Raw genomic sequence first — 13,308 nt, 5'->3', positions numbered from 1 at the left:
AAGAAGTGTCTCCTGGGTTGACTCATTCAATAAACTAGATTTTTGGACACAGTTATGTTTGACAAACATTTTCATCTTAATGTCTCCAAACCAAAGTAAAAGCCACTAGCTAGTTTCACAACTGGAAAATTGAGCTTTTTGCTCTCCACTTGTCAATTTCAGTTTATCTAACTCCGTAGCCCATCTCTTATTGACTCGGTCAATTGATTGATACCATGCGGGCGTGTTTGACATAAGATCCTTAGAACCCTTAGTTAACAGATGTTTGAGCCATTGGTTTGGGTTGGATTTGAATCCAAGACTTAGCTGACGGACTCCTTTTGCAGATTTATGATGTACATCTTTGAACAATGAACTAACCAGATGATTAATGGTAATTGAACTCCCCCAGTTCAGCATTATGACTTTGCAGTTTAGGAAGGGATCACGAAACTGATGTGGCATTTGTCCCAATTGTTAATTCATGTCAGTACCTAGGATTTTGATGAATGCTAACTTTGACATTTTGCTGCAAGAGGTGAAGGGTAATTTCACCTTCCCTTTACCTCAGTTTATGCTCAGGTTGTGAGATTGACATGTCAACCTTAGTCTAGACATCCATCAATCTAAGCTGTATACAAAATATGGGACAAAACTATGGGGTAAATGTTTAGACAAAAATGGGGAAACTAAAGGAACAGGGGCTCTGATTCCCCAACCTTCTCACTGATCACCCTTGAGGGAGTCAGCTTGTTGCAGATGTGACTCTTTGCCAAAGCCCTTACATGATGACCTCTCTTTAGACTTGGCTAAATGCTTGCATCATTACAAGAAAAACATGCAGCTCCATTTTCAGGTAATCAGAAATGTTGTGGCCATAGTTTGGTCTGGAGACTGTAAACCTAGTAATAGATTTTCATGAATGTCAGATCCCTGGCTAAGCTTCCATAAAATTGGTCCCACCTATATTATTGCCTGATAGACTAATTCAACTAGAGTCTAAACCAATTTAATTTGTGTTTATGCATGGTACATGCCAGTCCATTTTTATATTGGGGGGCTGGGCTGTATTTCCACGATCCCAAAGTGCCATGGCAGATCACCACTGAAATGATTAAGTGTTTATTGACAATTAATTGTTTCCTGTCAGGTTTTCAAGACAGTTTAAAAGCCAGGAGGAGCCTGCCTTCGTGGATTGCTGGTCAAAGAGCTGGCAGCTCTTATCCCGTCAGCACCACCAGGGATGGTGGACACTGTTAGGACTGGGCAGGCCCAGAATGTGGCAGCTAACGATGGATGCTCTGAAAGCAGGTGGATGGGCTGGGCTTGCCAGGGCCAATCAGGCAGGGGGTAGTGATGGTGGGGTGGTGGCAGGAGGGAGCAGTCAATGAAGGCAGGGTGTGTGTGTTCCAGCTGCACACCTTGCAGATGGGGATGGGTCACTATGGCCCATGCTGCCCACAAAATACCAGTGATGGCAGAATGAGGCCCTTGGCCTAGGGGTTGGAAGGCTGCCCTTGATCTTGCCTGTCCTGACTTAATCAGGGCGAGTCAGGAAAGTGATGGGCTCTCCATTCCATCCTACCCAATTATACACCACTTTTCCACATTAAGTTCCACCCTGTGTCTCTTTAAGAAGTTTACTTTGAAAATTACTCATTATGGAGGTTGAGCAAGCTGTGGGAAATCATTACAGCATCAAATACATGTTCCTACCTCCTATTGCTTCATGTCTGGAGTCATAAATTCTACTCCCCATTTGCGAACATCTCTATGCTATCTAAAGTGCCTACTTGGCCTCCATTGTATTTCTGCCTGCTACTATATTTGAATATAGCAGTATACATTTCACATTTTTACTTGGGTTTAAGTACACAATCAATGGCCTTTATTTCTAACTTGATAAACCAGTTCTTAAATTTTGATGGAATTATAAATTAGTTTTTATTTCATAACATTTGTATAATTCTTAAGGGGAATACAGGACAAACGGATAAAGAAATGCCAGGGGTCATTCCTGAAGGACAGACAATGCATGTCAGACAAGTTACACAAACCGACATTGAAGAAACTTGGAGAGAAATTGTGCTTAACCAGTAAGTAATGTAAAATGTGTGTCTACAATGTCAGCTTATGTCAAAGGGGTGGATGGCTGTCAGCTGTCAACTTCCCAATGGATTATTCATATTGGTTATTGGGCAGTGTTACACAAACTTCTTATTTGGGTAAAAAATTCTTACTAATCCACATTGTGAACTATAAATATGCAATATTGTCCTCAGTTGCTCACTGGATTGTTCTTCATATTCTTTACAGATTTGCCACTGATCAACTATTGAGCAATGATATACTTTCAATTTTTAATATTCTGAAGGCTTAGGTAAACAATGGTGTTCCCCACTTCTAAACTAGAAAAAAAAGATCCGGAGATAATCCTACCTGAGTTTATAGCCCTCTGCTTTCCTGAGGCAGGTTCTCCCCTCCTGAAGTAACAAGTACATACATTTTTAAAAATTTATGGAATGTGGACGGCTCCAGCGAGATCCAACATTTATTGCCCATCTCTAGTTGCCCTTGAGAAGGTGGTGGTAAGTTGCATTTCTGAACTGCTGCAATCCAAGGTGTCGGTATACCTGCAGTGCTGTTCGGAAGGGAGTTCCAGGATTTTGACCAAACAAAGAAGATATAGTGATATATTTCACTATATATGGGGCGGCACGGTAGCATAGTGGGTTCAATTCCCGGCTTGGGTCACTGTCTGTGTGGAGTTTGCACATTCTCCTCGTGTCTGCATGGGTTTCCTCTGGGTGCTCCGGTTTCCTCCCACAGTCCAAAGATGTGCGGGTTAGGTTGATTGACCATGCTAAAATTGCCCCTTAGTGTCCTGAGATGCATAGGTTAGAGGGATTAGCGGGTAAAATATGTAGGGATATGGGGGTAGGGCCTGGGTGGGATTGTGGTCTGTGCAGACTCGATGGGCCGAATGGCCTCTTTCTGCACTGTAGGGTTCTATGATTCTATGATTTCCAAGTTAGGATGGTGAGTGACTTGGAGGGGAGCCTCCAGGTGGTGGTATTCCTAGGTATCTGCTGTTCTTGTTCTAGATGATAGTGGTTGTGGGTTTAGAAGGTGCTGCCTTAGAAATTTCTGCAGCGCATCTTGTAGATAAGAACATAAGAAATAGGAGCAGGAGTAGGCCATCTAGCCCCTCGGGCCTGCCCCGCCATTCAACAAGATCATGTCTGATCTGAGGCGAATCAGTTCCACTTACCCGCCTGCTCCCCATATCCCTTAATTCCCTTATCGATCAAAAATCTATCTACCCATGATTTAAACATATTCAACGAGTTAGCCTCCACCACTTCAATGGGCAGAGAATTCCAGAGATTCACTACCCTCTGAGAGAAGAAGTTCCCCCTCAACTCTGTTCTCTCCTCATAAGCTACACCCCTCATCTCTGGTATCAACCTGGTGAACCTTCTCTGCACTCCCTCCAAGGCCAATATATCCTTTCGCAAATAAGGGGACCTAGGTGCACACAGCTGCCACTGTTCGTCCGTAGTGGAGAGATTGAATGTTTGTGGAAAGGATAGCAATCAAGTGGGTGTATTCCATTGCACTCTTGACTTGTAGATGGTGGACAGGCTTTAGGGAGTTGGGAGGTGAGTTACTCACCACAGGAATCCTTGCCTTTGACCTGCTTTGGTAACCACTGTGTTTATATGAATCAAGTTTCAGCATCTTCCCCATCTTGACTTGACTGAAGCAGATGCAACTTGTGTTCTAGGGGTATTTTTACTTCAATAAAATCATTGCATATATTTGCATTGAACTTATGTTTGCAACTTTAGAACATAGAACATAGAACATAGAACATTACAGCGCAGAACAGGCCCTTCGGCCCACGATGTTGCACCGACCAGTTAAAAAAAAAAACTGTGACCCTCCAACCTAAACCAATTTCTTTTCGTCCATGAACCTATCTACGGATCTCTTAAACGCCCCCAAACTAGGCGCATTTACTACTGATGCTGGCAGGGCATTCCAATCCCTCACCACCCTCTGGGTAAAGAACCTACCCCTGACATCGGTTCTATAACTACCCCCCCTCAATTTAAAGCCATGCCCCCTCGTGCTGGATTTCTCCATCAGAGGAAAAAGGCTATCACTATCCACCCTATCTAAACCTCTAATCATCTTATATGTTTATTTAGTCATATTTATTACTCAATTTAATATGGGCACTTGCCAATTCTTTGGAATCAGGTTTGTACATCAATTAGAGACAATTCATTGAACTTTGTAAAAGAAGTGTCCTTGATTTTTATGCTAACTCTTACAAGATCTTTCTCCAAATAAATAAGGGCATATTTAAGGTAGATTATTCCAGATTCTCACGATTGCAAAATGAAACCTGTGACTTGCTTAGACTTGACATCTTTACAGTTGCCTTTGTGTATGTCCAGTTGTGTCATTAAAATAAATTTGCCATTTGATAAACTTAGACTGTCACCATTCATAATAGCGCTCAAAGTAATGGAGAGCCTTGGTTGTTAAACATTTGTTATGATGATCAATGCTGCAGAAACAAAAAGATATTAAAATAAGAAAATCATTCTAAGTTCAAAAGAGAAAATGCTGGAAAATCTCAGCAGGTTTGGCAGCATCTGTAAGGAGAGAAAAGAGCTGACGTTTCGAGTCCAGACAACCCTTTGTCAAAGCTTTGTCAGAGCTTTGACAAAGACCAGACCTCAGGTACTATCCTTAAATTGTCTGTAATAATTCCTGTCCACCAGTTAGGTAAATAACAAAGGCAATGTTTATTTACATATAACTTTAAGACCTGAGGCTTGCAGCCTCATGGCTGCCAGTTTCCAGCCATGGAAGCCCTCGCTTGCGAGAGTGATCCTTATCCTAGTCCCAGATTGGTTACCTGGATCACGTGACTCTTGGCAGATTGCTCCATAAAGGAGACAAACACCACATCCCTCACCCTCCAAGTTTTTTACATCAATAATTAAGTTATTCAGTCCCCAATAATTAGAACATTCAACACATGCATTCAGTCCATTATAAATTGAGTCTCAGATGATTTGTTTTTTGTGGAGTGCCATAACTCCTCTCAGACGTGCTTTCTGCAGCAAGCAGATATGTCCTCGGGAACTGGTAACTCCGCATCATCCATTTCCATGGGGCGACATCCCCTGTCCCAGGCTAACTTGGTACTTCACTGCTTGGATCGTCAACAACATTTCCTGCTGGCAACATGATTTCAGGTGGCAGCACTGGCTGCTGGGACAACTCATAAGAACATAAGAAATAGGAGCAGGAGTAGGCCATCTAGCCCCTCGGGCCTACCCCGCCATCCAATAAGATCATGGCTGATCTGATAGTGGTTTAGTTCCACTTACCCGCCCGCTCCCCATGACCCTTAATTCCCTTATTGATCAGAAATCTATCTACCTGTGACTTAAACATATTTAACGAGGTAGCCTCCACTGCTTCAATGTGCAGAGAATTCCAGAGATTCACTACCCTCTGAGAGAAGAAGTTCCTCCTCAACTCTGTTCTAAACTGACTCCCCCTTATTTTGAGGCTGTGTCCTCTAGTTCTTGTTTCCTTTCTAAGTGGAAAGAATCTCTCTGCCTCTACCCTGTCTAGCCCCTTCATTATCTTATATGTTTCTATAAGATCTCCCCTCAGCCTTCTAAACTCCGAGTACAGGCCCAATCTACTCAATCTCTCCTCATAAGCTAACCCCCTCATCTCCGGTATCAACCTGGTGAACCTTCTCTGTATTCCCTCCAAGGCCAATATATCCTTCTGCAAATAAGGGGACCAAAATTGCACACAGTACTCTAGTTGTGGCCTCACCAGTACCTTGTACAATTGTAGCAAGACCTCCCTGCTTTTATACTCCATCCCCTTCGCGATAAAGGCCAACATTCCATTTGCCTTCTTGATCACCTGCTGCACCTGCAAACTGAGTTTTTGCGATTCATGGACAAGGACCTCCAGGTCCTCTGCACAGTAGCATGTTGTAATTTTTCACCATTTAAATAATAGTCCATTTTACTATTATTCCTTCCAAAGTGGATCACCTCACACTTGTCAACGTTATACTCCATCTACCAGATCCTCGCCCACTCACTTAACCTATCCAAATCTCTCTGCAGACTTTCCACATCCTCCACGCAATTCGCTTTCCCACTCATCTTTGTGTCATCCGCAAACCTTGTTACCCTACACTCGGTCCCCTCCTCCAGATCGTCTATGTATATGGTAAACAGTTGAGGCCCCAGCACTGATCCCTGTGGCACGCCACTAGTCACCAACTGCCAACCAGAAAAGCACCCATTTATTCCAACTCTCTGCTTCCTGTTAGATAGCCAATCATCAATCCACGCTAACACTTTACCCCCAACTCCGTGTACCTTAATCTTCTGCAGCAACCTTTTGTGAGGCACCTTATCGAACGCCTTCTGGAAATCTAAAAACACCACATCCACCGGTTCTCCTCTGTCAACTGCACTCGTTACATCTTCATAAAAATCCAGTAAATCCGTCAAACACGACTTTCCCTTCATGAATCCATGCTGCATCTGCTTGATCGAACCATTTTTTTCCAGGTGTCCTGCTATTTCTTTTTTAATGATGGATTCCAGGAATTTCCCAACTATGGATGTTAAGCTAACCGGCCTGTAATTACCCGCCTTTTGTCTACCTCCTTTTTTAAACAGTGGCGTCACATTAGCTGTTTTCCAATCAGCCGGCACTTCCCCAGAGTCCAGCGAATTTTGATAAATTACAACCAACGCATCTGCTATTACTTCTGCCATTTCTTTCAGTAGCCTGGGATGCATTCCATCCGGGCCCGGGGACTTGTCTACCTTTAGTCCCATTAGTCTACTAAGCACTACGTCTTTAGTAATAGTCATCCTCATAAATGCCCTACATTCTTCCAGATGATTCTTCCTTGTCTTAAGGTCCCGTTTTTGATACAACTACTCCTGGGATCAAACTCAAGCCACTTCCAAAATTTCTGATGTAGTTTTCAGTGGAGGCTGTCCACTATCTTGTGGACTTGCCCGAATCGTGAGTTTTCTTCTGACTGCACTGACTTGCCTCTACCCTCCTCAGCAAATACCAAATGCTGGCAGCACTCCCATTGTAGAGTGTGGAGTGATTCTATAGCCCAGAAGGAGTCAAAAGTTTCTGGTCTCCAGGGTCACCTGTGACTTGCATTAAAAGACCTGCCTTGAAGGTTTCGATTGCTTCTTCGCCCAGTCCTTTGGATGCTGAGCGGTAAGGCACAATCCTGATGTGCTTAATACCATTTAAATAGGTGAAATTTTGAAATTCAGCACTAAGGCTCTGCAATATGACTAGGAACAACTCCCTCCCTGGTATAGGGATGACTACTCTGGCTCCCCAAAGTATGATGCCATCTTTGCAGCTTAATTCATCCTGTCATCTATAATATGGTTTCAGATGAGGCATCAAAAGGATCTCTGTCTGAATAAGAGCATATCGGCAAACACTTTCTCAACTTGAGTTGAATGTCATGATTTTATACTCTTGATCTTGGGGCCGTTTTTTAAAATTTTATCCTCATTGCCAGTGTAATAATTCCTGTCCACCAATTAGGTAAATAACAATTGCAATGTTTATTTACAGACAACTATAAAAACAGATTTGCTGCCTCATGGCTGCTGGTCAGCTTCCAGGATCAAACTGATACAGAAGCTTGCACATACTAGGGTGATTTCTCCACCCTGGTCCCTGATTGGTTACCTGGGTCACGTGAACCTCGCAGGTCACCCCATAAAGGAGCCAAACATTACATTGTCTTTACTAACTTGCATACATTACAAGTGGACTATTAGTTTGATTCATATTTGACATTGTATTCAAAAATGTATCCATTTGTATGATCTTTTTATATTAGTTCTGTAACAGAAAATTTTAACTACGGAACTTTTAGATGGGTAAATTCCACAAAACTAAAAGGATGGATGGTTAATGTGGTTGTTTATTTTAAACATGAGAATATCTTTCGTAATTTTGAACAGTTAAATCCAATTAAAATCAGAATAGAATCAAATCAGGAAATGTATTAAACTCTCTCCGATACTGAGAACACAAACCAATTATAACTTGCTCTTGTACTTTAACAGCAAAATTACTTGTAGTAGCTTCCTAATATTCATTATTCTGTATGGTAATGTGTTTTTTCCAGCCTGCAGAAAATCTTAGGCTTAGCTTCATTAGATGAGGTCCTGGATTTCTCCCAAGTCATCCCTCAGCACATTTTATACAACGTGCGTAATGTCAGTAAACACGGAGTTGTAATATTACAAGACAAATCAGGTGAGACTTTCATATTTCTGATGGCATTGAAGATGGAGACAAGCTGCTCATTCCATGACAATGTGTGCCTTTTGCCCATCAGGTATGAACCTCCTATTCTTTGATTTGCTACTAGCTAGCTGCTGGTGGATATGGCATTTTGAATTATCTATTTTTCTTATTACAATGTAATTTGATAACAGCTAAATTGTACAGCTGTTTAAAACCAAAATTTCATGGATCCTGAAAAAAGACCTTTGTACAGTGGTTAAAGTAAAGTGCAAAATATATTCCAAGACACTTCAGAGATGTAGATATCAAAGCAAGAGTGATAAGAAGCTTGCTTGGTAAAATACTTTCCTACTGATTGCGTGCGGGCAATTTACTTTTCATTTTTGGTAAGCCACAAATAGACTCTTCAAATCATCACTGAGAGCAATAGCTATATTGTTTCCATATTTAAATCTCTTTTCCCGTTTCTGGTAATTTGTATCCCAGTTCAACTCTCACTTTAGCAATTTCTCTCTTGTACAAAGATGTCTCTTAGAATAATCATCTGTGTGAGTTTTTATTTTAAGTAATGGGAAATAGTGTTTGCGCTGGAAAAACTTTTAAAATCCAACTCTAATGATGACTGGAGAAGCGACAAAAACATTTACTAGAATGATTGATTGGGTTTCTATCCTTAGAGCAGAGAACATGGAGTCCAATACGACTTATATTTGGAAGTGGAGAGGGGTAGGAGTGTGGGCTTTATACTGTTGAGGGGAAAAAAAGGGGGAAACGTCAGTGTTGCAACAGAAGGGCAAGGATAAATTAAAGGGCAGGGGAGATTAAATGATAAAAATGTCATGAAGCCCAACTGGAAAGGAACATTGCATTCCATAATAAAACCACTACCGTGGTGTACACCCTCTTTTGGGTTGAACCAAATTAAATAAATAAACTGAGGGACAAAGCAAGAGCAGCAGCCTCTTAAAGGGGGACTGCTGAAACAAAAGCAAATGAAACTCAAAAATCATTTAATCACATTTTGGTTTAAAGGTCTATAAATACACTCCAGACCTTGCGGTGCCAGACATGTACAGAAGACCTCAATGGTGCCCATGAACACCACATGTTCCCTCACCAGGGACATCTAGCTGTGGAGGGGGACAGTCAAGTCAAATGACCCCTTGGTCACCTGCTGTCTGGACCTGTTGAAGGCAAGTGTCTCTCTCCCTCCATCCCCCTCCCCTCCCTCTCCCTCCAAAATTAGGTGCCTGCAGGAGCATGAGGCTCAAGTGCAAATTAAACAGCAACAAAAAAGATTTTTTTAAATAACCAAAAAAGGGTCTGAAGGCAAAGGCACACCAGCGCCTGATTGCCCTCCCTAAATGGGAGACTCAGAACCTCAGCAGCAATCCAATGCAGTCTATTGCATAAGCATTCTCTGGATGTTTGTGATAAAAATCAGGGGGCAGGGTCACAGCCAGTACCACAATGTGGAAGCGATCAGCTGGTTTATGACAAGAACTCTTCCCCTATAAGACTGAGTAGTCCTGTCCAGCATCACAGGCCAATTTGCCAGCCAGGATTTCTCAGCCAGACAAAGATGGGCTAGATGACTCATGTAGACACCCCCTCGCCACTACTGGAGCCACGTGGCTTTGTGTCCTAGATCGGTGTGTGTTTCTTACAGGGTGCATGCTGCATACTTCCCATCCCAGAGGACTGAGAAGTTCTGGAACCTGCGTTGTGCCCCTCTGCTGCCGTTGAAGTTGGCTATGGATACCTTCATGTCAAAAGTATTGTGCAACTTTCGCCAACACCACTTTTAAATGCTCAGAGGGAGCAGGGGCATAAATGCACCTCTCTACTCCCTCAAAAGCCCAGCAAGGAAACTAGTCAGCCAGCATTGTCCATTTCAGTCTGAATCCGGCACTCCCTTTGAGTAGATATGCACAGACCAGACCAACAGCGCCAAATCCAACCAGCAGGCGAGAGCTAGCTGGACTCTGTCTGTGGTGGGAAAACAAGTTGCCCCAGAGTTAAGGGTCCTCTGCAGTCTCCTCTCTGGATTCTGGGCCAGAGGGCAGTGGCGGCTCAGACCCCCCACTCTACCATAGACACTGGGTCAGCTAGGGAGTCCAGAGAAAACTCCAGCCTCGGGACAAGAGTGCTCAGTGCTAGGAGTTGGGACAAATGTTATGGGGGGATGGGTGCACGGTGTTCCTCAGTGGGTGAGAGGACTTGGCATTTTCAGCCCTGGAGGGACCTGGCTCTGAGTCCAAAAGTAGTCTTTACCTCACCCCTGCAGTTGGAAAGCACCAATCTTCAATTAAATGGGGCAGCCCAGTCTCAGTGCATATGTCCTCCTGTTCAACCCTCCTCCTGCAGGCTATGAGGCCTTTAAGCCTCCAGGCCTCAGGCCCCTGTGGTCTGGCATCCCTTATTCTCACACCTTGTTTCTTTAGTACTCAGTGCCACTCCCTTTGCTTTTGGTTCCATCACAGCTTTGTCATTTAATCTCCCCTGACTTCTAACCTTCCCTAGACCTTCTCTTTTCCACCGCCTGTCCCCAGATTTCTCAAAAGCATAAAACTCATCACATTCCTACTTCTCCCCTGTTCATCCAGCAGCAGCAACTCTTCAGTTGCAAGCAATAAAATAAAACTTACTGCAATAGACAAATCAAAAAAGGCTTAATAAAGAAACTTCATTACTCCAACACTTGAGGCCATACCCTGGGCCATCCAAGCTTCCCACAATACCTAATTGCATTTTATTTATACTGAGTCAGTTGGTCAGCTGACCACCACGTCATTTTGTCATTGGTTACATAGTCTACCTGGTCAGCTGACTCTCACAGCATGTTACCATTGGTCACATTATAACAGATCCAATGTTATCATTTGTTACATTCTAACATCTCCATTTCCAAAGAGTCCTATTGGACTTGAAACATTAACTCTATTTCTCTCGCTATAGATGCTGTCAGACCTGCTGAGTTTTTGCAGAATTTTATTTTTGTTTCAGAACTCCAGCATCCACAGTATTTTGCTTTTATATTAAGGCTAACAGGGAATCTGATTTTGATTTTAAAATCAGAGTTGTTCTGCTAGTCACAATTACTTTGGAAGCAAGAGTGGAGGTCAGAAACCCCAAATCCCAACAGACCTCGAGTTTCCACAGAATGGGAGTGGGATGCACATGCACAATTCAGCAGTGTAAGTTCTTTGGGCTGAGGATGGGCCCAGCACATTTGCACAGACATGGAAAACAGTGTGAAAACCCAGATCATGCGATAGGTGTGAAGCACCATTGAAGTCATGACCCAGACAGGTGACAGGAAGAGGTCCTAGTTTTATTTAAAAGAGAGGAGCAAAGAAAAAGGCCCCAAGCAGTAAAAGGGCTGCGGTTAGCACACTTTTATGGATAAGGCTGCTCAGTAGTTGAAGTTGTGCTCAAGTGTTGGTGCCTGAGTGTATGTTTGGGAATCCAGGGGAACAAAATCTTGGAAGATAAGATTGAAAGCCTGCAGCTGGGTTGTCATTGATGCTGTCCAAGTTGGAGCAACTTGTGCAGAGAATTTCAAGGGAGATTTTTGAAGGCGAAGACAGGGATCTCAAATGCAAAGGACAATTTCTGTGAAATTGGTTGACTCCATGTTTATTGATATCTGGGTGGGTTGTTGAGTAATTCATTGACCCTGTGCTGAATGCATTTGCCATTTATTGCGCCATGTAATGCATTGAACTGCAGCTTAACTGTTAATTCACTTGTATCTCATATTAACCCTCAATATTGGAGTACAAGATGGATATTGTAAATTGTTTTATTTTCCTGACCTTGTACAGTAAAATTTATCTTTGTTCAAATCCCATGGAATCTTGTGACTTGAATCTCAAAATTTGTTGACTTCAAATAAAGCATTATTGATCTTGCCAAAACCTTGGGAGTCTGGTCTAAGATCATAACAAAATAAATAGAGAAATCTGGTGGTATATCATTACCTAGTTTCCACATGAGATGGGGTAATTTTAATGTGCTGAACAATTTCATGTAGGTAAAATTTCTTCCTCAAGTATTTTTATTCTTTTTTGCAGAGGACTTGCCTCATTGGGTGCTGTCAGCTATGAAGTGTCTAGCAAACTGTAAGTTATCAATGCAAAATTTAAAAAATGAGCTCAAATAAGCAGAATTGGCACAGAGATCAGTATATGTAGTTTCCATTCTGATCTGCTTGGGGTAGAAAGGAAAAAGTAGTTGGACTGTGAAAAGAGTAAATAGAAAGAATGGGATGGGAATGCATAGCAAAAGAATAAAAGAGAATATGTAGGGTGAAATAAATATTGTGAAAGAGGAGTGGGCACGTGAGGTGAGAAAGTGGAGTGAGTAAGTGCATCAAAAATAAACTTCTGTAGGAGAAGGGGAAAATATTGGTGTAGATGTGGGGGACAGGGAGTTAGGGGAATGAGACCATAGGTGCAGAATTATTTGGAGTAAAGGCATAGAGGGACACAGTAGGAAGGAGAGAGGATGTATCAGGGAGAGGATATGTCAGGCAAGGGTGGGAAGAAGTAAGACAGCTGCACCATGCATGGAGAGGTGTGGACCAAGCGGGAGGTAGAAAGTGTGGGAGGGAGTGGAAGGTTTTTTTCTCGTAGGGTTTGGAGTTGAAGGAGTATAGGCTGACCCCAACCTACATTTTGACCAAATATTTGAGCATTGCTGTTCCCCCGGGTTGGCGAAACCATGCAAATAGAGAAGAGACAAGGGTGACGCATCATGATGCTTGCACAGAGATGGATTGCTCTTCAGATATTCATGCCTCATCCTATGCCCCAATACTCTAATTCCATTTGCCCATCCTTGCACACCATCTTGCTGTACATTCTCAGCATTAAAAATTAACTGCATGGAGTAAACTAATTTACTCCAAATATTTCTGCACCTATGGTTTCACTCCCCTCCTCCTACAGAAGCTTTTCTTTCCAT

The 13,308-nt window shown here is 42.6% G+C and overlaps 1 protein-coding gene across 2 annotated transcripts in view; it reads left to right on the top strand.

Annotated features, from left to right (window-relative positions):
• The window catches only part of LOC144497926 (DEP domain-containing protein 1B-like), a 43,614-nt gene that overhangs the window by 10,401 nt on the left and 19,905 nt on the right, over nucleotides 1–13,308 (top strand). For both annotated transcript variants that reach the window (XM_078219379.1, XM_078219381.1), the window contains exons 4-6: nucleotides 1,954–2,075; nucleotides 8,219–8,349; nucleotides 12,417–12,464. In XM_078219379.1, the coding sequence (XP_078075505.1) occupies nucleotides 1,954–2,075; nucleotides 8,219–8,349; nucleotides 12,417–12,464 (301 nt within the window). The remainder of the gene's footprint in view (nucleotides 1–1,953; nucleotides 2,076–8,218; nucleotides 8,350–12,416; nucleotides 12,465–13,308) is intronic.

This window comes from Mustelus asterias, chromosome 8 (genome assembly GCF_964213995.1).
Source record: "Mustelus asterias chromosome 8, sMusAst1.hap1.1, whole genome shotgun sequence".
NCBI lineage: Eukaryota > Metazoa > Chordata > Chondrichthyes > Carcharhiniformes > Triakidae > Mustelus > Mustelus asterias.
The sequence above is the reverse complement of the archived record's forward strand: the minus strand, read 5'-3'. Positions and strand labels throughout refer to the sequence as shown.